The sequence below is a fragment of the Jaculus jaculus genome, chromosome 16 (assembly GCF_020740685.1).
Source record: "Jaculus jaculus isolate mJacJac1 chromosome 16, mJacJac1.mat.Y.cur, whole genome shotgun sequence".
In the NCBI taxonomy this organism is placed as follows: Eukaryota; Metazoa; Chordata; class Mammalia; order Rodentia; family Dipodidae; genus Jaculus; species Jaculus jaculus.
This window is the reverse complement of record NC_059117.1, coordinates 75520676-75546220: the sequence shown is the minus strand read 5'-3', so window position 1 is coordinate 75546220 and position 25545 is coordinate 75520676. Positions and strand designations below refer to the sequence as shown.

At 46.2% G+C, this 25545-nt stretch overlaps 1 protein-coding gene and 1 long non-coding RNA gene across 2 annotated transcripts in view; one reads left to right on the top strand and one right to left on the bottom strand.

The window, feature by feature from the left end:
- LOC123455308 overlaps positions 1-6151 on the top strand; it is a 40557-nt gene extending 34406 nt beyond the window's left edge. The window contains exons 3-4 of the long non-coding RNA XR_006633816.1: positions 2475-2907; positions 4760-6151. This is a non-coding gene — a long non-coding RNA (uncharacterized LOC123455308). The remainder of the gene's footprint in view (positions 1-2474; positions 2908-4759) is intronic.
- Adamts9 (ADAM metallopeptidase with thrombospondin type 1 motif 9) overlaps positions 1-25545 on the bottom strand; it is a 189328-nt gene that overhangs the window by 82973 nt on the left and 80810 nt on the right. The window contains exons 20-28 of the mRNA XM_045135846.1: positions 20142-20352; positions 19239-19403; positions 16848-17012; positions 14038-14157; positions 11665-11769; positions 11112-11279; positions 8309-8578; positions 4788-4949; positions 1472-1648 (exon numbers count right to left, since the gene is read on the bottom strand). Of these exons, the coding sequence (XP_044991781.1) occupies positions 1472-1648; positions 4788-4949; positions 8309-8578; positions 11112-11279; positions 11665-11769; positions 14038-14157; positions 16848-17012; positions 19239-19403; positions 20142-20352 (1543 nt within the window). The remainder of the gene's footprint in view (positions 1-1471; positions 1649-4787; positions 4950-8308; positions 8579-11111; positions 11280-11664; positions 11770-14037; positions 14158-16847; positions 17013-19238; positions 19404-20141; positions 20353-25545) is intronic.

The following is a 25545-nucleotide window of genomic DNA, read 5'->3' as shown; positions in this document are numbered from 1 at the left end:
CTTTCTAGAAAGCAAAACATGGGATGATTCTAAGGGGTTAGAATCTAGAGAAGTAAAAGAGACCTTTTTTCCCCACCAAACCATAGGAGTATGCCATGAGAAAAGTCACAGAGCTCTCACAAAAGGCCTGCCAGCGATTTCTGGCAAAATTAGTGACAGGCCACTTTGGAATGACTGAAATTAATAAAACTTAACTCTGGTGTGGCTGTTACTATTGGCTAAGTGAACCACAGTGAAAAAGTTCTGGAGCCGAGGAAGGGAAATTTCATGCAAAATCCCAAGTCACAGGTGACTGAGGAGAGTTGGGACTCTCAAAGGGCCTCCCCGATGCCCTTCCATTATGTTTGGTCTTATTCAAGTGTTCATTTTGAGACGGTGTCACTATTGGCGGGGGAGACACTCCTGGGGAGCCATATGCGTGATACAGGGCGACACAGCTTGCGCTCGTGAACAAGACTCTACCTCCCAGCCCAGCATCGTGACTCACGCTAACATTCTCATTTGGGTCGAGGTTTCTGCTTCATACAAAGTCAGTGGCCCTCCAGCTAGCAGGCAGGACCACAGACATGTCACCCCTTGACTCTGAGAAACACCAGCATCTATCAATCATGCCCCTTCCATTAATTTGCTCCTTCCTTTCTCAGAACTGTAATGACTAAAGGGCTTCTGGACATAACTTTACACACTAAACCCAGCTTCCATGCAATGGATGAGCGCATTTACAGGAATCTTTACTTGCATGCGACAGCCCTACTGGCTCCAAAATTTATGTAACAGCTTAACCAAGTGTTCCTTTTGACACAGCTGATTCCTCTGTTTGCCAAGAGCAGCCCCAGGAGTTTGCAGAGCATTACTGTGGTGGCAACCCTGTCTTGCCATGTCAGTTGCTGGCTAAGGCAGGTAACAGAGGAAAGCCAGCTAGGATCAGATCGAAACAGGTCTTGGGTGGACATCTTTTTCTGGGTGGAGGGAAGAGGTGGTTTCAGGGACCTTAAAAGGCACCAGGTCACTGGCTCCGCTCTGGTCATTTATATTTTCAAAATGACTTGTCTTATTTTGTGGGCACATGGTTTATGGGGATTGCACTGAGGTGTACCCGAGTCACAAAGTGACAAATTATACTCACTGGAGAAAAATTTGCACTGGGCTCCAACGGTCTGAACTACCATGGCTTAGCAAGACACAGGGCTGACCCAGGGCTCTCTGCTTAAGGCATTACTGATGCACAAGCTTATAGTGCTTCCGGGAAAAGAAAAGTTGGCATTCCCTCCTGTCTGAGGTGCATGCATTCTCTAAAGTCACTTTGGTTATACCATACAGTGCTACAATGGGAGGGAAATAAGAACCATTCACAGCACAGTTTCTAGGATGCCCTAGTGAGTCTGAGTGCCACTTGTTAGAGGGGGAATCCCCCAGGAATACCTTGGAATTAGAGAGTTTGGGCAACAAGCATGAACAGTTAGGTGCGTACCGAGCTCCAAGGGCCAGTACTCCAGGCAGCATCTGGCGGACAGGCGCGTGTGTTGCACTGCTCCCGGTCTGGAGGTTTGTCGAGAACTTCGCAGCTCAGGTCCGGGAAGCGTTCACCGCTAGCTCGCTGACACACCACCAGTCGTGTCCTCACGCCTCCACCGCACAGCTTGGTACACTAGGAAGGGGAGCGTGAAAGCTGTCATTATTTCTTCTGAAAGGCCCATGACAAATTGCCTTTGCTTAGTGGAGACTTTCCTTGGCTGCCCTCCAGTATGTCTGACAAAATCTAAGCACATCACCAGCTCTGATATATTCAGTGGATCAAAGTTCGCAGCCTTGAATGATAGGTAACTCTGTGAAAAATTCCTCTACATCTGTGCGAAGGCCTTTAATATAGCTCTTCTCCAGTAAAGAACTACAGAAAGGATCCCTGAAATTTAGTCTTCATATAGTTCTTACCAAGTGGAAAGTTCTACATGTGCCACATATGAAATAGAGGTTAAGAAGTTAATTAATTTAATCAAGTTCATCCCATTAGCAGGTAGCTAAGGAAGGATTCCTTCAGGTATACAAAAGAAACAAAATAAGTTGAGATAATGACAGCATGTTTTGTTTCTGGCACTTCCCTCCTTCCTTCCTTTCTTCCTTTGTTTTTTCTTTTCTTCCCTTCCTCCCTCCCCTTTCTCTCTCTGGCTTGGCTTTTGGGCCAGATTTCAGTCTGTAGCCCTCATTAGCCTGGAACTACCCTTATATCCCAGCCTGACCTTGAACTCATGATGTTCCTGCCTTTGCCTCCAGAGTGCTGGCATCACAGACAGGAGTAAGCAATCTTCCACGTTTCTGGAGTTTGACGGCAGGGCCTAGAACATGCTAGGCTTGCTCCCCCTTAGCTACATCCCAGCTCATACGTTCTGGCAACCTTTGGAAGCTGTCCCTAACCTTTGCGAGTCTCTGACTCCCATCACAATGTCGAACTATTTAAGTCTATCTTCAAATCTTAGGACAACTGCAGCTTGTCCCTGTGATGACTGAACCGCCACGGTGGGAACATTAGCTGAAGTTCTGGCTCCTGGCAAGGTCCATGCCGTGAGGCAGGAACAAGCTGTGTTTCTTGGCTGGTGCTCCTGCACTCACGTCCAGGAACACAGACGTTTGGTCGCCCTGCTGTGCGAAGGCCAGCTCTCCCACGGGACTTGGAAGGGCTCAGCCTGTGTTGATTGAAAGCATCCTAGCAAAGGGCGTGTTCTCTCCCGGCAAGCATCCAAGTGACAGAAGCTTAATCCTGGGCCTCACAGGACAGTGCTTTTCAAGACCTGCTCTACCCAAACCTCAAAGCCTCACTCCTTCCTTCCCTTTGGCAACGCTATCCAGCCTGATGTCACTGTCAAGAGAACGTCAGCAAAAAGTCCTGCTACTGCTGCATGTGACTACCAGGTAATGGGTATGAAACCATGATGCGGGAGCCCATCCACCTCATTTCTTTGTCTTCCTCTTGGCCCTGGGGCCTCCCAGGCGTTATCAGGTTTTACATGGTGACATTTACAGTCGAGATAGAAAACTCGACAATCTTTAAGTTTGTCCTTTTCCTACAGATAGCACAGTAGACAGACCTATTCTTGCTCAGCATAAAACAAGAAGAATATAAGTCCTGATACTAAGTATCACAGATTGGCTCAAAACCCAATCAAATAGCAGTATGACAAAGGCTAGTCGTTATTTTGTAACATGAAGAATATAGGTGATTATTACACTATAACAGCAGTTGACTTCTTGAAGGCTGCCTGTGAGGCGGTAACACAGGCACCGTCTCACATGACAGTCACAAATGCTACGAAGGTCGTGCTGTCATTATTCTTTACAGATGGTCACGTGAACACTGGACAAGGTCATGCTACTTATCAAGGTCACAAAGCTGGTGAGAGCTATAGCAGGGAAATGGACCCATTTCTGCACACTCCAAATACTGCATTGCATTACCAGTCAAAGCAGGGGACTGTGCAGTGTGACACTTGAAGAATGTCTTTACACAGCTTTTTCAAAATAATTTTATGCATTTACTTGAGAGAGAGGGAGGGAGGAAGAGCTAAGAGAAGAGAACAGAGTGAGTATGGACACAGCAGGGCCTCTAGCTGTTGCAAGTGAACTACACACACATGCATCACTTTGCACAGCTTTATGTGGATACTGGGGAATCGAACCCAGGGCAGCAGGATTTGCAAGCAAGTGCCTTTAACTTCTGAGCCATCTCCTCAACTTTATATATAATATATATTATATATATATTATTTTATATATATATTATATATATATATATATAATATATAATGTGTGTGTGTAGCGTATTATTCAATTCATGGCTTCTGCTTACTTTTGCTTGTGTATGAGTGTTTGTGTGTGGTGGGTGCACGTGTGTGTGTGTGCAGGTACATATGGCCAAGCATGTACACGCATGTAGAAGACAGAGGATGACCTCAGGTGTCATCCTCAGGAATGATGTCCACCCTCTTATGAGGCAGCACCTCTCAGTGGCCTGAAGCTGAGTAACTAGGCTAGAAAAGCCGGGGTCCACCTGTCTCTGCCTCTGCAGGGCTGGAGTCATAGGTGCCCGACCCACACTCGCATTGTCATGGGAACCATAGACCTCAGGTACTCAGGCTTAGAAGGCTTTACTGGTTGAACGATCTCCTCAACCACATGTAAGTCACCATTCCTAGAATAATGATACCCATTCATTGTGCTTTCATGAGGAATTTGAAATGCACTCGAAACTATGAAAAAGATGAGACATGGTCTAATACTTAATTTCTATCATTTATATGCAGTTACTTCTTAATCATCAGAAGTTAGTTAATACATAGCAGAAGTCTGTATTGATGGGCATGCCTTCCTAATTTTTCTCCCCTATGTATTCAAGCTGTCTCTTGCTGGTAATAAGTGAACTTTTAACACAGTATGGAATTAAGACAGATCTCCTAGGAGACCGCAAGCCTAGAAAATTCCACTAGAGTTAATTCTTCTTTAAAATAAATTATAAAACATAACAGGGGGCTGGAGAGGTGGCTCATCAGTTAAGGTGCTTGCCTGCAAAGCCTAAAGGCACAGGTTCAATTCTCCTGAACCCATGTAAAACCAGATACACAAGGTGGTGCATGCCTCTAGAATTAATTCAGTAGCTAGAGGCCATGGCACGCCCAATCTCTCTCCCTCCCTCTTTCTCTCTCTCTCATAAATAAATAAATATTTTAACAAATAACAGTGAGTCATATAATGCCTCTTTTTTCCAAAGGACAGACAGCTCCGTGATGGGATCTTACCTCTCCCCAGCTGCCATAAGCCCACTGGGGACAAGGGCCGGATTCACAGGCTCTCTGCTCGTCTGGTTTGATTCTCTCCACGCAGTCACTGGCAGTGTACCCGTTTTCATCCTGACACACCACCACGCGCCTCTGGGACCCGCCAGCACAGGTGCTAGAACACTAAGCAAGCAGATGAGCCAACCAGTCAGTGCTCGGCTCCACGAGTAGAAAGGCCAGAGGAAAAACGGCCGTTGGAACCCAGAACCCACCTCCCCAAGGCGGGGAGGAGCTCAACAACCAACGCCTGATGGTTTTGAGACCTCCAATGCAGCTCTATCTATTGTCCCTCCATCCTTGCTGCATTTCTGGGAGGGGACAGAAGTGTGACTCAGTGGCACAGCTGACTTGGAAATTCTTTTCAAAATGTCAAGAGCTTATTTAGAAGCAATGTTTGACTTCTCTTTCCACAGAGGTCAAACAGCCAGCTTCGTGAGCGGCTGGTGGTAGAACTTGGGATTCCGTAGGGGCCCATTCAGGAGTTTCCTAATGGCGCCAAGGAATGTGCTCCAGACATCATTTCCTAGCGGGCGGATGTTCTCAGCCCTTGCTTTACAGGCCCCTGTACTGCAGAGGTGAGCAGTGGCAAAGCACGCTTTATTTACCTGGCTTGTCCTTCCTCGCTGACTCCCACCCCACAAACCTCTTCAGCCACGTTTCAGTCCCGAGGTTCCCTCTCCGTTTGCACGTCTACTTTCAGTTCCCATGCTCTTCTCATAGCTCACTCACACATCTACAGTTGCAGCATTTCCTCCTTCCAGAATTCTCTTATCTTTTTAACCTGGGGTGCTGACTTTCATTCTTTTACACTGCCCCTTGCTGTAAAATGGGTTTGCCTATATAAATTTACCATTCAGTCCTTAAAGCAATGTAACTCAATCCACTTAGCAAGGGAGTGTTTGGGCTTAAGTTGCAGGTTCTGTTCTATCTGAGAGAGTTTCTTGCTATGCAGCCCAGGCTGGCTCCAACTCATTCAGGACATTGCAAAGACGTGTCACCTTCTTCCTGTGGTTTCTGATCTGTACTTCCTACCCAGCCCCAGCTCACATCAAAGTATTTAAAGATAGTCTCAGACCTTTGCTTCTGGCTGCTCTGCTCAGCTGCATCAAGAGGCAAAGGTATTTTGTTGCTGGTTGCACTGGATACAGCTCAATTTCTCAATTGGAAAACATGATTTTTGTCTTTTCTGGTCAAATTATAAGTGAGTTAAAAATTGGCTATATTGGGCTGGAGAGATGGCTTAGCGGTTAAGCGCTTGCCTGTGAAGCCTAAGGACCCCGGTTCGAGGCTCGGTTCCCCAGGTCCCACGTTAGCCAGATGCACAAGGGGGCGCATGCGTCTGGAGTTCGTTTGCAGAGGCTGGAAGCCCTGGCGCGCCCATTCTCTCTCTCTCCCTCTATCTGTCTTTCTCTGTGTCTGTTGCTCTCAAATAAATAAATAAAAAATAAAAAATAAAATAAAAAAATATTAAAAAAAAATTGGCTGTATTGCTACCTATACTCTCATTTTATACTGGTTAGCTGTTTAATCCAGACCAGGATAATAAATCTATTTGCTCCATGTGAAAAGCATTAAGATACATTTCAGTTTATAATAGTTCCACCTCTTAGCCAGGCATGGTAGCTCATGCCTCTAATCCCAGAGGCAGGGGTAGGAGGATTGTTGTGAGTCTGAAACCACCCTGCGACTACACAGTGAATTCCAGGTCAGGCTAGAGCGAGACAATACCCCAAAATAACTGCCTGCTACTCCCATAGTGCATAAACCACAACCCCATAAGGAATACCTGCAACCCCACTAAGGAGGGTCCTCAATGGAATGGGGGCAAGGATGAGGGAAAAGAAGGTACCAACACATGATGTATCCATATGAAATATGTTGTTAATAATAATAATAACAGATTTAAATTAAAAAAAGAAATAAATTCTACTTCTTCTTCCTGAAGTATCTGGTATATTTACTCTAAACCTAACAATATGTGTTTTTTGTTTCAGTTTAAAATGAATGAATAGATAATAAAAATCTCGGAGAACTGTTATTTTAATTAGATTTGTTTGAAGAGCAGAATTTCAAATGTTACAAAAGGCCTCCACGTTGCAAATGCATTTGTAATACGGGTTTTGGCCTCTGAGCTTTTCTTTGGATGAGAGTCTCAGACTCTTCCTTTAGTATGTCACCTGTGAACTGTCTTGCTCCACTTAGAAGGACAGCTCAGTGCCGTAAGTTGTGTCCCAAATGGCTTGTCACATACATAGCAAAGACACATGTAAAGAGTTCACTTTCCTGGGAGGTCAGACATGACAACATGAGGCAGGAAAAAACCCCACAAAGTCTGGCTTAAGCCTCACTTCATTTAGGAAAAAAGAAAGGAAAAAAAGTAAACTTAAAAAAAAAGACATCCTAATGAAAACAGATTCCCCATTGTTGCCAAAAGTTTATCTAATCTTCTTTGACTGGGGACTCTGCCTAAGGGGAGGGTCAGCCAACCTTAAACAAATAATGTCCTGTCCCACACACATATACACAGTCTTCCTGGTATCATTAGGACATATATGAGTGCTTTCTGAATTATTTTCAACCAGGAAAAGCCATGAGATATTGAGTAATAATTTCCCTGACCACATTTTATTCCTCAGAAGTCCAAACATTTCTCATGAGGAAGGAGACTCAAAGAAGGAAGCACAGCTCTCACTGCTAGCCTGACAACCTTTTCCAGGGAGAAGACGGTGACAATGACAGACCCAAAACCCATCAAAGCAGAAAAATCAGAGGCTGAGGAGAGCCCAGCATTAAAGGGACTTGGAACATGTCCTCCCAGGCTCAAAGAACATTGCGCAAGAGGGGGAGGGGAAAGAGCCACTGTGTGGGGAGAAGTACCCTGAGGCATTGACCCTCCCTAAGAGACTAAGTTCAGGACCCACAGTGATCACTAATGGCCCCACTGAGGAGGACCCTCAGGGGAATGGGATGGGGGAGGGGATGTAAGAGTATAACCCAATCGGAATATGACCAATATTCAATATGTTCATTCGGTAAAGTTCTCAATTTAAAAAAATCTTCTAAGCAAAGAAAGCAGGAGTGAATGCTGTCATGATTTTTTCAGATGAGGCAATGGTCTCACAGAGGGGTTGGGAACCTACCTCTAGTCAGAGCTCCCTTTCAGAAAAGTCTGATTTCTTCCCTCCAGCTGTGACCTGCCTGACCCTTCAGGTTCAGTCTTGGAGACTTTCACAGTATCTTCCAGGAGGTCACCTGGTCATGTCGCCCAGCATCGACATCCCTTTCTCCCACCAGTCATGGTGGCCGAGAAGAGCCAAGGGACAGGATGAGGGTAGGGTGCCCCCTAATGAACCCATTTCATTCCGCACAATGATGGAATGGGAAGTCCACTCCAGGGGCAATTCTAGTCTCCTCTCCCCAAATCCCACTGGGGGCACAAGAGAAACATGCGGGGGGGGGGTGGAATTTTCTGGGATACTCACTGCTCCCCAGGGACCAGTCCGCCACTGGTTTCCTCCAAGCACATGGGTGCGGCTAGGGTTGGGGCTCCGGGGTCGGAAGTCCTCGTTTTGGAGAGAGTGCTGTGCTAAGCCCATGTTTGGAGTCCGTTGAGGGCACGGTGACATGGAACAGTCCTGTTCGGTTTCTGGGACATAGTCCGGATCACACTCACTCTGATCAATCACGTGGTCATTGTAGTTGACGCATACCACTTGCCGGGTGGCCCTACCTTGTCCGCATGTCACAGAGCACTGTGGTGAATGTTCAGAAAGAAAGAAGGATGGTCATTTGGGGATCCGACTGAAGGCCTTGAGTGTACATTTCTTGAAGTGGCCCACCACTGTCCCAGTTGCTGAGCCAAATGTCTTAGAATCACTTTGAAGTGATTTGAAGTTCTCTTTTCTTCCCTTCTAGTATCCATTTCACCCCTAAATCATGTCAAACTACATCCCGAATCCATCTTCTCCTGGTTTCCACCTTCATCTCCCTTGTCTAAGAAAGATATCATCCTTCCTTGTTAGGGTTAACGCCATGGCTACCAGCTGGTATGACTCAGCATTGCCCACACACGGGTGTTGTCAACCTGTCACAAGACATCACCCTTTGCACCAAGGCAGCTCATGCATACATTCGTGACTTCTTAATTTACTTAGAACAACATTCTCAAATCCTTATCCTGGCCTGCCAGGTCCTTTAATACGGAGTCACTGGTAAGCACCCCGACCAAGCTATCGTTCTTCACACATCACATCTTGATCGACAGGAACACACTCCCATCTCATGGGAGTCCTGCAGCTTGCTACATCCCGTGGATATCCTGCCGCAACCTCCTTCCCTTCCCTTAGGCGCTGCTCCATGACGGACCATGTCTGACCACCTTGCTGATGACGGCCTCACATCCCTCTGTGCTGCTACTGTGCTTGGATTCTTCCCCAGCGCCTTTCACTCCTTATTCCTAGCATCATGTACGCATCTGGTCCCTGGTGGGATGCCACCGAGGCACGCACTTGACCACAAATGCCCCATCACTAGTACAAATGCCTGTTGAGTAGACAAGAGGGATCTGGTGGGAAGATGAGCTGGTGGATGGATGGGTGGAGGGATTGAGGGATGGATGAATGGATGGATTGGTAGATGGGTGGAATGGGAGATGGATGGATGGATTGAGGGATGAATGAGTAGATTGACTGAGGGATGGATGAATCTATGGATTGAGGGATGAATGAATGGATGGATTGGTAGATGGTGGAGTGGGAGATGGATGGATGGATGGTTGGATTGAGGGATGGATGAATGGATGGATTGGTATGTGGGTGGATTTGTTGATGAATGGATTGGTGGATGGATAGATGTATGTATTGTGGGTAGACAGGCAAGTGGATAGATGTTTGGAGGTTCAAGGCATGAGAGTTGAGATCATCCTTCATTTTTCAATGATCTACTTCCTGCTAGGCATTTAATATCTGTAATTTCAACCTAACTCTCATCAAATAGAGGTGATGCATCGACTCTCTTCAAGAACACAGGAGAAAGTGATGTGCAGAGACTTTACACTGACCAATATCATGCAGCCAACAGATGACAAGGCTTGGGTTTCCCCACAGCACTATTTTACACTCAGACCAATACTGTGATGTTTCCTCATCTTCTTTTCTTTTCTTTTCTTTTCTTTTCTTTTCTTTTCTTTTCTTTTCTTTTCTTTTCTTTTCTTTTCTTTTCTTTTCTTTTCTTTGTTTGTTGTTTGAGGTAGGGTTTCACTCTAGCTCAGACTGACCTGGAATTCACTATGTAGCCTCAGGGTGGCCTCGAACTCATGGTGATCCTCCTACCTCTGCCTCCCGAGTGCCGGCATTAATACCCGGCTTCCTGATCTGTTTTCAAGGTAGGGTCTCACTCTAGCCCAGGCTGACTGGAGCTCACTACGTAGCCCCGGGTGGGCTTCAACTCCTGGCATCTTCCTACCCCAGCCTCCTAAGCGAGTGCTGGGATTACAGGTGGGTGTCACCACACCCATCTTTCCAGGAATGTGAATCTTCATTTTCCTCAACCCCACTTTTCACCTATTCTAAGTTATTTTTTGGATTCTGGGAGTGCAGCAGGGTAGGAAGCAGAAGATTCTAGAAAAAAAAGACTCATCAACGTTTATAAAAGCTCAGATGGTGCTCCTATGCTTAGGGGCTGGGTTCACAGCATGAGAAGGAGGGTTCCCACTGCCCACTCCTAGAAGAGAACCAAAAGCCACCTGACTTTGAGGGGACCAGAGAATCCGGGAGGCCATCAGACAAAGTCAGAATGCTCCCCCACTCTTCCTTACCCTGCTACTTTGGGGGCTCTGTATACTAACAGGGCTCAATACCCACTCAACAGGACTGGGCTCAAGTAGACTATCAATCGATGTACACGTTTCTTTTTAAAATGTGCCCTCCTTGGACCTTTGACTAGCATTTCTTTCTTCTTCTTCTTTATTTTTTTACGAGGTAGGGTCTCGCTCTAGCTCAGAGATGACCTGGAGTTCACTCTGTGGTCTCAGGGTGGCCTCAAACTCATGGCCATCATCCTACCTCTGCCTCCCGAGTGCTGGGGTTAAAGGCATGCACCACCACGCCTGGCTTAGCATTTCTTTTACACTTAACTAGATGCATGTATGTGGAACAGAATAATTTAAATCCCAAACTCAACCCAACTCTGAAATACTACCCAAATAGGTATCGGGTCCCTCAATTTCTTTAGCCCTCCCACTGTTTCCCACAGGCCTACCCAAGCCCACAGAATTCACTTGTTTACCGAGCTCCAGTCCAGAGCCTTCCATTGTCCACAGGGTGTCACTGAGCATTCGTCCTTTGCCACGGGTCTGGGTAGGCTGGCACAGGCACTCTCATCAGCCACTGAGCCATCCTCGTCTCGGCAGCTGACGTATCTCATCCGGGTACCTTTCCCACAAGTAGCTGAGCACTGGGTGTTGGAATAAAACAGAGCAAACATGAATTTCAAATAGCTGTTTCCTGGTGGTTTTTTTTAAGATCAGTTTCTTAAAATTTCTTTTTTGTAATCTTTTTATGTATAATTTGCAAGCAAGGGGTGAGGATAGTAGGCATGCCAGGACCTCTCGCCACTACAAACTCCAGATGCATGCACCACTTTGTGCATCTGGCTTTACGTGGGTACTGGGGAATTGAATCCAGGTCAGACTTTGCAAGCAAGTGCCTTTATCCACTGAGCCATTTCCCCAGCCCCGTTTCTCAACATTTCTTAGCTCACATTCCATAGGTGTGTAAGAGAATGTCTGCCTTCCCTGTAGCCCTCCTGCCCTCCCCACTTCTCCCAGTCCATTTCTTACTGGTGTCCAAGATCCAAATCGCCACTGCGTTCTTGGCACACTGTGTACACTCCTCCTTGGCTCCGGGGGTGAAAGAGCAGGGTGACAAGATGGCAAGTCACAGTCCTGGATGTGAAAGAAAAGACTGTTACTTCAACCAGACACATATTTAAATGGTCAGAGTGTGTCAGAGAGCATGCCATAGTGAGTTTTTAAGCACGCGGATGTCTCCAGGTTTCTGTAAGTCACATGACCTCCCCCTTAGCCCCAGTTGCTTCAATTGCAAAATGGGATACAATTTTAGCCATCTTGGGAGATGCCTTAACACAGGGCAGGATCTACATAAATGATTGTTAAAGCCATGTTTATTCATCTGTGTTCATGGGAAAAGAGAGAAACCACTGTGAAGTCGTATGCATATCTGGATAATGTTTAAAACTCACTAACTGTTATTCCCAAGGCTAACCTGTGTTCTCACATTTCATGTCGTTTCCTAATCAGAATTTGCCAACCATTAACTCGCTTTCTTAGTTTACCTAAAGATAACACCTCAGACCCTGAAGGTCAAATCTAGATATAAAAGGTATTTTCAGCAGATCAATGCTGGGAATTTGCATCATAGCCCTCCATCAGTGAGAAAGTCACTATCATGAATCCAGCCATCTTGGTGTGGACGCTATTTTCAGATTCACAGATGGGAAACAAAAACACACACCTACTCACACTAGTTCCCAGCCTCAGCAGTTGCCACAGACTCCTGGAATTAACACATTTCCACCAAGGCCCTGAGAGCTGGTGTGCATGGGGGGGTGTGTGCACACGGATCTGAGCGAGACTGAAGCTTCCTTCCCTTCAGCCCTCACCCGTGGAGTGGAGTGGGCGGTTTCACACCCGGCCTGTGCCTGTACCGGTGGTCCATAGGAAGCCACCAGGGCCTTTTGCAAAGCGGAGAACGTGTGGACACGTGGTCGCTGTGGGAGCTTCCTGATGGCCAAAGGGATTAATAGACTAACAGAGAGAGGAATCACAGGTTGAATCTCTAAGCAATTTGCTGTTTTCACTTGATTCTTGTGTCAGATCATATGGCCAACATTTTCTGGATAGTCACTAACTACCCTGTCATTTTGGACACTTCAGTAAAATAATAAAGATACAGATGGCATGGGTCGCTGCGCTTGGTAAGTTAACTGACTGGTAGTAAGGTCAACACCGACATCTTCATCGTCTGTGTAAATTGTTTTGTTTGTCAAGGCAGGGTCTTGCTTTATCTCAGGCTGACCTGGAAGTCACTATGTAGTCTCAGGGTGGCGTCGAACTCATGGTGATCCTCCTACCTCTGCCTCCCGAGTGCTGGGATTAAAGGCATGCACCACCACGCCCAGCTTATGTGTAAAAATATTTTTGTTAATTTATTTGAGACAGAGAGAGGGAGAAAGAGAGAGAGAGACACTGGGTGTGCCAGGGCCTCTTGCAGATCTATGCGCTACTCTGTGCAGCTGACTTCATGTGGGTGCTGGGGAACTGAACTCAGCCCATCAGGCTCTGCAAGTGAGTGCTTTTAACTGCTGAGCTGTCTCTCCAGCCCTATATTTTCCATTTATAATAATGGCTACTTTAACCTTGAGCTTACAAAACACCTGCAAAATTTATTAGTTGGCTCTTGTGAGCTAATACAACCTAACCTCAATACCCACTTTCTCAACTTAGGACATAAATTATTAAGCCCTCCAAAGAAACCATTGAAACATCTGACTTCACAACAACTAGAAGAAGTGACATTTGTCACTCAGCAAGAATCACAATCTAACCTAGGGAATTTTAAGTAACTGAAGGAAAACAAAATAACATTAGATTTTGGGCTGGAGAGAAATGCTTAGTGGTTAAAGGCACTTGCTTGCAAAGCCTGCCAGCCTGGGTTTGATTCTCTAGCACCCACATAAAGCCAGATACACAATGAGACACCTGCCTCTGAAGTTTGCTTGCAGTGACAAGAGGCCCCTCTCTTTTTTTAGTAAATATCCATGACCTCACCGTGCCTGACACTACCTACACAAGACCATCATAAGAGGAGGGTAAGGCCATGACATCAGAATAAAAGAGAGGGGGATTGAGATGGGGAGGGGATATGATGGAGAATGGAATTTCAAAGGGGAAAGTGGGGGGGGGGAGAGGGAGGGTATTACCATAAGATTTTTTTTATAATCATGGAAAATGTTAATAAAAATTGAGAAAAAAATAGAACCAATTTAAAAATAACAAACCATTAGATTCTACATGTATATAGCACATAAGTCAATCTATATACTTATCTGTGAGACTATTTCTAAACCCACTGGCACCTTTTGGTCTCTTAGTGCTCAAAGCTAGGACCTGAGATGGTAGCAGGAGCCTCACCTGGGTATCCGTGGGTCTGGTGGCAGCATTGCAGTCATTGTCATCGACCACAGACATGTAGGGGCCGATGATGCACTTCACTGCTCTGAGCTGGTACCCGTGCCCACAGGTGACGCTGCACTGTGAGAGGAAGGCAGGCACACTCATCACGTCCTCTGTTTTGCTCACCTTCCCCACACCATTGTGCAAGAGGAAACCACTTTGGTCACCAAGAGCTACCCAAAGAAATTTGGTGAAAGTAGACAATCCCCTCCTAAATGCACTTATTGTTTCTTATAATCACGCTGCTTTTCCCGCAGCTGCCACTGTCGGGGCTCAATGGGCTCAATGCCTTGACAGGGAGCTCCGGGAAGGACAGGTGCAGCTCATCACGCACACCTGTCACACTCTACCCCCCGGAATCACGGCTGAGACACAAATGCAGCAGACCTCTGGGAACTTATCCGACTCTTATAAAGCATCACCACATGTGGGGGACAGCAGCAATGCAGCCATGACCAGGCACGCTGTTAGAGGCTGTGGTTCAAGAAGTAAGAATTAGGGGTGGGTGACATCCAAGTGCAGGGTGGGTGACGTCCCAATGGGAGTGAGTGATGTCCTCAGGGAATGAGTGGTGTCCTCATGGGGGTGGGTGACACCCCGGCGGGGGTGGCTGGCATGCCACATAAGGTAGAGTGAGAGCTGTAACAATCGTTCAGCTGCCTCAAACCAATAAGGTCAACATCTGTTGACTTTTAAAGGATCGAATATTTTTTAAAGTGACAACTTCACAAGGAAAGGAGCTGGCAGACTCTGGTGACAGGTCACGGCACTCTTTGCTTTCCCACATTTTCTAAGATATGTAACAAGTGGGGACCTGACAGGCCTCAGCGCATCCAAAAAGAAGATCAATAGCAAAAGCAAAACAGGACAGAGCCCAAGGGCGCGGGGCCTAACGTTTTATTCTTCAACAAGCAGCCAGTCAGAGAGTCAGTTGTGGCGACACCGGGAAACACCTTGAAGGAATGAATGTGGAAAAAGACGGAAGAAAAGGTAAGAGGCTCCGTGGGAGCAGGAGACCACTAGCTGCGTGTGGCCATGTGAGTAAAGATCTCACAGCACGGGGCTGGAGAGAAGGCTGGTCAGCGGTTAAGATGCTTGCCTGCGAAGTCTGACAGCCAGGGTTTGATTCCCCAGTACCCGTGCAAAGTCAGATGCACAAAGCGCCGCATGTGTCTGGAGTTCATTTATAGTGGCAAGAGACTCAGGTGCCCATTCTTTCTTTCTCATGAATAAGAATAACAAGATAGTCTTTTAAAAAATAGGCAGAGTATGGGCCGGAGAGATGGCTTAGCGGTTAAGCGCTTGCCTGTGAAGCCTAAGGACCCCGGTTCGAGGCTCGGTTCCCCAGGTCCCACGTTAGCCAGATGCACAAGGGGGCACATGCGTCTGGAGTTCATTTGCAGAGGCTGGAGGCACGCCCATTCTCTCTCCCTTCCTCTATCTGTCTTTCTCTCTGTGTCTGTCGCTCTCAAATAAATAAATTAAAAATTAAAAAAAAAAGGAAGAGTAGAATTGCAATGCAAGTCTCAAAACTATTAAAGGCAAATTTAAAAATGTCATAGAAATCGTCACTGCAAGGTGTTAGCTCCTTTCTTTATGCTGTGCATAATTCCCACAATGTTTCTTACGACGACTTAACAATTCTCTAGGGATAGAAACCGTGAGCACTCTGCATGGGAAGATCAGTGAAAAAAAGACCCAGCCTCTGGTAAGGCAATGGCCCCGATGGCCTGGTATGGACAGCAATGCCAACTAGGCCCGTCTTCTCACATATGTTATGTTCCTATCTTGACGGGAACCCTGAGGTCTGTCCTGGCCCCTTCTCAATCCCTAAATGTCATGCAGATTTAGATGACTGTGAGGCGCGGCACTGGAGGGTAAAATGACTTTCTCCTTTTATTCCCACACGAATAGGCATTGGACTAGGCTGCCCTGAAGGAGATGACGCCAACAAAGGGGGACGGACGGCAGCCAGGATGCCGTCACAAAGCCGCTTCCCTGAGCTGCACGCACGCTTGCAGATGACGACAGAAGGCCTGTGGCTGGTCAGAGTGCAGGGAGAGCAGTTCTTCAGAAGGTTACGCAAGTGACAGCACACAGCTGCCCCCGTTCGACTGGGAACGCGGAGTGCTGCTTAAATCATCCTCGGAGCTCTCTTGCTTCTATATTAGGAAAGACTCCACTCCCAGAGTAAACTGGAGGCCAAGGGAGACTCTCTCTCTCTCTCTCTCTTGCTCTCCCACCCCCTGCCCTTACTCATGGCTGCAGTTAACGCAGATCCTACACACTGCAGACCTGGGGAAAGAGTCTTTCTAAGTCTGGCTCTGTGTGCTTTGATCTGACTTGTTTATGGCAAGCAAGCTTTGGATTCCAGACCCCAGCAGCCAAAAGAATATCACTTCCAAATTCCAGCTCAGATCCTCCAGTCAAATCCGGACTGGTATGGGATCATATGCCCTCGACAACCCTGTAGAGGCACCGGGGAGAGAACATGAGCAGGGTGCACCACGTCTGTTGAGAACTGGTTTCCGTGTGAGCAGTGAGCCAGAGGCTGAAACGCTGGGCTCGGCCTTGAACCAGAGGGCTGACCCACAGCACAGCAAGGCAACCTTCCAATGGGGTGGCTGGCTGGGAGCCCCAGGTGCTTGAGCCTGGCCACAGAGGCACAGTGCGTGCCACCCAGCACAGAGGTGCATGCTCCTCGCCGGAATGGCCCTCTCCAGATAAGCAGCAAAGAATGCAGTTAAGAATCTTGTTGGTTAGAATACCTGTCCCCAGGGACCCGCCTGCCAGGACGCACATTCCGGCTGCTGACACGCCTGCATGGACATCGGCTTGGCCTCAGGGTCACACATCCTATCATTTAATCGATCTTCACCGAACTGACACCAGACTTGGCGGTGCTTCCGTCCCTTTCCACAGGTGACCAGGCACTGGAATAAAAGCAGAGGCACTCAGGGTCGTTTCTGACCAGTGTGCCATGTGGCTTGTGGGGACCCATCACCGAGCAGGCGGTGCAGCTGGCCCTTTGCCAAAACCAGCCTCTCCCATCAGTGCAGGCCAGTCAGTGCCGGAACACACCCAGCTTTCCTCTCTTCTCCTCTCTCCCTTATCTCTTCCTTCCCTCTCTTCTCCTCCCCTCCCCCTTTCTCCTCCACCTCTCTGTCCTCTCTCCTCTCCTCCTCTTCCCTCTCCTTGCTCCCTCTTCCTCTTTCTCTCTCTGTCCTCTCCTTCTCTTCCTTCTTTGCCCTCTCCGTCTCTCCCCCTCTTTCTCTATCTCTCTCTCTGTTCTCTTTCCTTGCCCTCCCTCCTCCTCCTTCCTCTCCCTCTCTCCCCGCCCCACTCTGGGCCTCATGTATACTAGGCTAGTCTTGAACTCCCTATATGGCTGAGAATGACCTTGAGCTTCCAACTCCCACTCCAGTGCCCAGAGCGTTGAGCATGCTAGACAGGCGCACTACCACTGCGCTTTCCCTGCAGCCCTCTTCTCTCCCTTTTCTTTCCCTCTTTCTTTCTAATAATGCCAGCATAGACAACATTGGATTTCATTACGAACATTCATACATACATATCATTGTACTTGGCTCAGTTTTCCCCTCCACCATTCTCATCCCTCCCACCTTTTTTCTTTCTGTTTTCTTTCTCCTCCTCTTATTGCTCTCTGTGTTTATAGTCTCTGTACCAGTTTTAAACACACAGTGAATTCAACAGAGCAACATGTTCTGAATGTTGAGAAACAACAGTCACGTATTTCATAGCACAGAGGTTAAATGGGGGAATTACAAGTCAGACCCACCAGAATTTTAATCCCTGTATAACCAAGTCTCACGGACTCTGCGTTTGAATATTTTTAGCTATAAAATGGGTGTAGCAATAAGACTTACAACAAAGGATTGTAAAAGCTAAATGAAGAAAAACAATATTCCAGATAAGTGGTTGGCATAGTTTTATCCAAAAAATGTTAAATATAGTTATGCTCACTTTTAGAAAATTTGAGAATGCATAAAAGACATTAAAATTATTAAAAATTTCACTGCTAGAGTACTCTTTTTCAACACTTGGCTATTTTCTTTCCAGTTTTTTTTTTTTTTTTTCTCTAAGCAACCCTGAATCAAACTAAACTTAGATTGTCCCAGCCCCCATTCCATCAAGTATTGCTACGAAAGTTTGCCACTTAATTCTAAATGACATTTTAACTAGTATTAGCTACGTACGTGAAGTTTAAAACCACAAACTTCTTTCTTTCTTCCCCCTTCTCTCCCTCCCTCCCTTCCAAAACACAACTATTTAGTGTATAACCTAGCATGAGAGCCCTGGGTTTGTTGGTTACTGGTCCAGGGATCGGGCCCTGTTGAGGGCAGGCACCACTTTCCCACCATCCAGAGACATTCACAGTTTCCTTGCAGCGTTGCTCACTGGCGAAGTGAACAGTTGTGTTGCATCACATGGATGAGGTCAGGACAGGCATGTAGGGACACAAGCTGCAGGCTCATGGCTTCCCCACCCTGCTGGCTTGGCCAGTGAACAAGGAGGCAGTGTTTCCCACCCACCCACATGCCCCAGGGACATCGATGGAGTCTGCCTGTGGGTGAGGCCCTCCCCAGGCTGTATGAGCACTGGGCTATTATGTTAACAGTGAATGTGACTGCTGCAATAGGACCAAGAAAGAGCATCCAGACTTCCCCTTGCTGTCTGTCCCAGGGCACAAGCAAGCACGGCTTTGCTTGGGATTCAGAAGCAAAGGAATGAGAAAGGCATCGATCTAGAATGTTCAGGCTGGTTCCCAAACGGCTCTCACTGGCATCTAATTTTCTTATTTCTAAGATGAGGGGGATGGAAACCTCATGTCGGGCTCATATCGAAGCTAGGTTAGCATTGTGCTTCCATAAAGCCTCATTTCTAATCAGCAACACCGCTGAGACTCAACGAGGAGGGAAGTTGGGGAACTCTGCTTCTAGTCAGCAGCAGAAGCTACTGAGGTGGTCAATTCAGCCAAGACAACAGTGGCTCTAATGTCCCTGGTAGACTCAGGGATGATGGCCATGCCCCCTGCTTCCCCAGAGAGGCGGGGAAGGACTGCGCAGCAGGCCGCGACCTCAACGGACCAGGGGAGACCCAAAGGAGACCCTAAAGCAGCAAGCCCCCATCCATCCGCTCACCTCCGACCACTCTCCCGATTTCCAGTGGGGACAAGGGAACTCACTGCACCTCTGCACGGTGACTTTCTCCTGATACGTGCATTTGCTGTCATCGAGGACGTCATTGCGGGTGTTGACGCAGACGGCCCTTCTTCGCTGAGTGCCCCCACCACAGCTTCTGGAGCACTGCAAGGACAAGACGGCCAGTCCAGCCTCCCGAAGGCCTGGCTGCGCTGTCTCTTTAACCCCCCGGAAGCAAGCAGCCAGCCCGAACCAACTCCACTTTCTGTTTAAGGGACATTTTTTCCCATGCTACCATTTATCAGGTTGATACCCAAGTCAGTCCTATCTCATTGGCAGAGGGAAATGAAATTCGGGGTCTAGAAAGGTAGTTGATTTGTTTTCCACTCAAGTTTTCTGAGTGTTATACCTATATCAGACATTACAGATCAATCATGCCAGTCCTTCTTTCTTGCTTTCCTTTAAAATTTTTTGTTTGTTTGTTTGTTTTTTGCTTTTCCAGGTAGGGTCTTACAGAGTTTGCAAGGGTTGGAGGGGTGTGGGTCAGGCATTAAGCATGTTCACTTTTCCATACAGCCTAAAGGCTTCAAAACACAAACCTGGGACTGGAGAGGCGGCTTAGTGATTAAGGTGCTTGCCTGCGAAGCCTAAAGACCCAGTTTCAATTCTGTAGTACCCATGTTAAGTCAGATGCACATGGTGGTGCATGCATCTGGAGTTCATTTGCAGTGGCTAGAGACTTGCCATGCCCATTCTCTCTCTCTCTACCTCTTTCTATCTCAAATAAATAAACAAATAAATAAATAAATATTTTAAAAAATCACAATCCTGGAAGGGATTACCATCATTCAACTCATCACACTTGGCATGGAAGAGAACGTTCTGGAGTGAGGACCACCGCACCTCTGTCCAGGCTGAGTAGCGCCATCCTCCCAGACTGCACTCTCCGGAGCACTTCTCCTGGTTGCTTGGTTTGGGATGACTGCCACAGAAACTTTCGTCAACCCTTTCCGTCTTCCCATCCAGCCGGCTGTACTTGGCACAGTAGATGTCTAACGTGCGGTAACCCAAGCCACACTGGGCACTGCATTCACTCCTGCTGGCGACATGCCACCTAGGCAGAGATTATGAGGGAACACCAACATTTCCATTAAATGTCTGTGTCATATCCAGCTAGCACTAGAGACATGCTCCTTTTCAGTTCCTAACTCTCAGATGATGAAGGTCAAAGCCGCAGCCAGGTACTAAAATCCAATTTCAAACTGACATAGCCATGCATTTTTCATGGCTACCAATGTATGTGGAAGTCACAGGACCATAGCCAGAGGCTTCACCTCTGTGAGGAATCTCCCTGATATAGTTTGAAATTCAAGCAGCCAAAAAGATTAAAAAGAAAGCCTGGGGTGGGGGGATTTGGCAGAGCAAGAAAAGCAATTTTATATTTAAAAAGTTCATGCAACCCTACACTTCATTTGACTTCTTGGAACAGAGAGTTGATCTCAGAAACTCATCCTCAGAATACATCCCATCGGGTTTATCTGGGTTAGAAAGTGCTCAGTGAATACTCTGAAAATTAATTCAGGAATGAATGATGTGGAGAATTTCAACTGTGTTACTCTGTGTACATTGCTTTTATTATCTTTGAATAAATACTGTAAGTTCAGTGCTGGAGAGATGGCTCAGCAGTTAAAGGCATTTGCCTGCAAAGCCTGATGGCCAGGGTTCATTTCCCAGTACCCACGTAAAGCCAGATGTACAAAGTGGCACATGCCCTGGTATGCCCATTTTCTTTCCCTCTCTTTGTCTCTCTCAAATAAATAAAGATATGAAAAAAACAATAAATTCCTTGAAGACAGTAGCCATGTACTATAGAAATTCATTATGCACCTTTAAAATCTGACTTGAATCCATAAGTCCTGGCCATCATGAACACAGTCCCAAGCACACAGTAAGTGGTTAGTATGTGCTGACTAATTGTCCAGTACTTTTAATGCCAGGAACATAGCAGTCATGCTTAAATTTAAAGAAATAAGTGAAAAGTTCAGTTTAAGTTGCTTAAATAAGTGATCTTGAAATGTATTTGGAAATTTTTAAACCACCACATTTCAATCTTGAGTTGATTTCGGTTTTCACTGTTCATTTCATTGTTAATTCTCTGTTGCTCAGGGCAGTACACCCTATTTCCCATGTTCTAAGAGTTCTTACACGCACGCATGCACGCACGCGCGCGCGCAAGAGATGCAAGCCGCACGCTTGGCAGGGGAATTCTCAGCCATGCTCAGAAGTAGGTCAGAGTTGACTCGGGCCAGTAAGATGGGCTGCCGGGGCCTCCACTGGACTGAAGCAGTATTGGGGGATTTTGTTCTACTGTGTCAAGCAGTGCTTTATCTCATCCCGTCACTGTGCACTTGGGGCAAACACTCACTTCCTACAGGAAGTAAGGCAGAAATGTGGATCGATTCAACGAGGCATCTGGAACTTTCATCCGCCCTTTGATTCCTGGCTACCTTCTCCTGGGCTTCATCACCATTTCCCTGTGGAAAGGTTCTGTTCCATCCGGGAGAAGGGAGGCAGGCATCCTGCCCCCACAGGAAAACATGTCAGTAGCCCAGCCTGCCAAAGTCACTTCCCTGATGGTCACAAAACCCCCAGGGTCTGAAGAGTCTCTGGAAAGCCGTGGTGCGCCTTAAAGGAAAAACTCCTGGAATGGTATCACCGGTTTTAGACTCTCCTCTTGGACAGTGGTTGCAAGGGAAATAAAATACAAGCATATTTAATGACTATATTTCAGAAAAGTATCTTCCAGTCAGGCATGGTGGCACATGCTGATAATCTTAGTAGGAAGACTGGAAGTTTAAGGCCAGCCTGGCCTACATTGAGAGACCCTGCCTCAATACAAAACAAAACAAAACAAAACAAAACAAAACAAAACAAAACAAAACAAAACAAAACAAAACAAAAAAACAAAAAAGAAAAAAACAAGGGCTAGGAATGTAGCTTGCCACATGCAAAAAGTCTTGGGCTTCTGTCCACAACACTGGGGGCGGGGTGGGGGATGGGGACGCATACTCCAATGTGATAATAAATGGAATTTGTCTATGTAGGAGCTTGTTGAATAAATTTTGAGAATGACTAAATTAAACAGGTTCATATATTATTTATCTTTTTTAGGAACTTTCAAATGTGAATCAGCGTGATGGTCAACTTCTGATATCAACTGGTCAGCACAGGAATCAAGTAAGAGAAACACCTCTCGCGTGGGTCTGAGAGAATGAGTGGAGGGAGACCTTCCCCCAGAATGCTCAGCCCTTCCAGGGGCAACCTAAATGCATGCATACCCACATATTCAATATGCTTGTGCATTGTAATATCGACTCATGCTACCTGCCTGGTCTTCTCATGTGCCCTGTAATCAGCATTACTTATTTCCAAAAGGAGAAAGAGCTATTTGGAAGGGCTTCTCAGACACACTGGTTGATCAAGGGCATCTCACAGAACTAGTTATTCATAAACGTGCTTCGGAGGAAACTATTTTGGAGTTTGACCATTCGTAATGATCCCCTTGCAGTGTCTCAGTTCTGCACTCAGCTACTGGGCTATGAAAGAAGTATAAATCGTGATTATATTGCCCGTCAAGCTGACAGAAAGGATGGCGTGTCTTTAGGCTTGATTTGCGTCTGTGTTTTAGTGGACAAGTTAATTTCTCTGATAATCACTAAAAGCCAATAAGAGACAGATGAATTTGAGTGCCGACCCAAAGCCACAATCTTCTATTGCCTTGTACCATGAACATACACTTGTCTGCTTATGAGGTCTTTTAAGCTAATCCTAAAGTTCTGCTTCTCTATCTACTTGCTTTTTAATTCCTGCCCACAGTAGCCTGTCACTTCAATAAAAAGACATGACTACCAGGCCCTTCACCTTCTGGTCTCTAGTTACATCAGAGGTGCGACTGTCATCAAAGCCCCGGGCCCCTGGCTGTGGTCCTCACTGGGTCTCCACAGGGTTGTGATGTTTTAGAGATCTGGGAGGAAGAAAGTTCAAAAAATTAGCTGTCCACATTTTTCTCTCCCCTGTCCGCTTCTACACTTGTTGGCTTTTAATTGGTAATCTCCTTTCCAAAAGTGATAAATATCATATTCTTAAAATTGTTATAAAATGTCTTGTGATTTTTTTTTCCAATATTGTTTCTAAAACCATATGTACGTATTAATAAAGATGACTGCAGTTTTCTAGAGGAATGGGTAGCTGTTACAAGTTATAGAATAAACTTGTGACTCACACTGGTCATAATTATTTCCTGATGATTCAATTTTATCACTAAAAACTAATTTCAGATATGGAAAATTAAGGGTCATAAGCTTGGATACGCTAATTATACTTATGCATCAAAATAGATTTCTATGATAACGCATTTTATTTAAAAACAAATTTCATACAGAAAGGAAAATGAAATACCAATTTCTATGCTTAGATTCTTCAAGTTATTCCAGACAGACATGTGAGCCTGAGCAGGGCCTCGGCTGGCATTCTAGCACCACAGAGTGAAATGCAGCTTCCCCGTCATTCTTTATAATAACAATAGTGACAAAAGAAGACACTCGATGCTTTAAAAAGTTGACTTCAGATGGGAATTTTGAAACAGAACATTGATTACACGAAAGGAAAAGATAGGCCCTGACTTTATGTAGGTATTGTAAAGTGAATTTCAACCAAAATCTGGGTGTGAGTTAATCAGCAAATGTTGGGTGGGAATGACAGCTCTCATTGTCATGATTGGAGAGAGCCTCTGTGACTCATCTCGCCTCACTGTAGCCACCTCAAGGGTGAAACTGGGTAGGGGAGAGGACCTGCCACACTGCATATGATCACCTGGGAGGGTTATTAAGTGGAACAAGGTATGTGCAGCGTTTAATGCCTATGGAAGCTACTCAAGAAATTAGGTATTAATATGAACTTGTTCATTTCCTCCTTTTCTGCAAAGCTGAGGGTTGAACCCAGGCCCTCACCCAGGCTACTTCCCCAGTTGCTAACTTTCTGAGACAAGGTCTCATTCGTAACCAGGCTGGCCTCCATCTCTCAATCCTCCTGCCTCCACTTTCCTACTGCTGGAACTATAGGTAAGTGCCACCGTACCCAGCTACACCAACAGACGGGGAAGACCCTTTGCCGTCCACACGCGAATGGCGCCCCTTGTGCCTCCTTCACTTCGCAGGATGTGTGTGAACACCCTACACTACAACGTGGCTCCTACGGCAAGGAGCGAGAAATACTGGTTTCTTGAAGTAGCATCTCAAACTATACCCCCACTCTGAAGTAGGTGTTCCTTGGGCAAACTTTAAAATGGGTCATTAAAAGATCATTTATAGGGCTGGAAAGATGGGTTAGAGGTTAAGGTGCTTGCTTGCAAAGCGGAAGGACCCAATTTCAATTCTCCAGTACCCATGTAAGTCAGATGCACAAGGTGCATGCGTCTGGAGTTTGTTTACAACAGCTAGAGGCCTTGGCACAACCATTCTCTCTCTCTCTCTCTCTCATCTGCCTCTCTGTCCCTCAAATAAATAAAATACTTTCTTTTAAAAATAAAAATCATTTCTAGAGCAGTGTGGTGGCACACGCCTTTAGTCCCAGCACTCCGAATACGGAGGTAGGAGGATAGCTGTGAGTTTGAGGCCAGTCTGAGACCTGAGACTACATGACTACATATTAAATTCTAGGTCAGCCTGGGCTAGAGTGAGAACCTACAAAAAAGAGGGTGGGGGGGAGGGAGAGAGAGAAATAAAGAAAAGAAAAGGATCATTTATTTATTTTTATGATCACATTCTATTTCTTGAAACGCTCGGTACATGTTGCTGCAGGCCGCAGTCCCGCACTGTCTGCATTTATCCTTTGGGACATGACCAGCTCCCTGCTGACTGGGACACTGGTAAGTTGCAAGGAGGGAAGGAGATAGGGATGAGGCACAAACTGGTACGAGTTATCCCTCTCATTTGGGAAGAAAATCTCCACAGGATGGGGCCAAAGAGTATCACTCACATAAGAACAGCTTCTGCCCAGAGTTTAAGCACATAAGCTCTTGTGACAGATGGACCTTGTTTAAAACTAATAGCTTTCTGACTTTAAGGAATTTGTGTAACATCTCTCAGACTTCATGATCTGTATTTTTAAAATGGTGATCTCACCTATGTTATAGTAGTATCTGAAAAATTAATAGGCCATTAATTATATTGATAAGATAATACACTATACATAAGACAAGAGGATGATATACAAATCATCCTGGGCTAGGGAAATGGCTCAGCTGTTA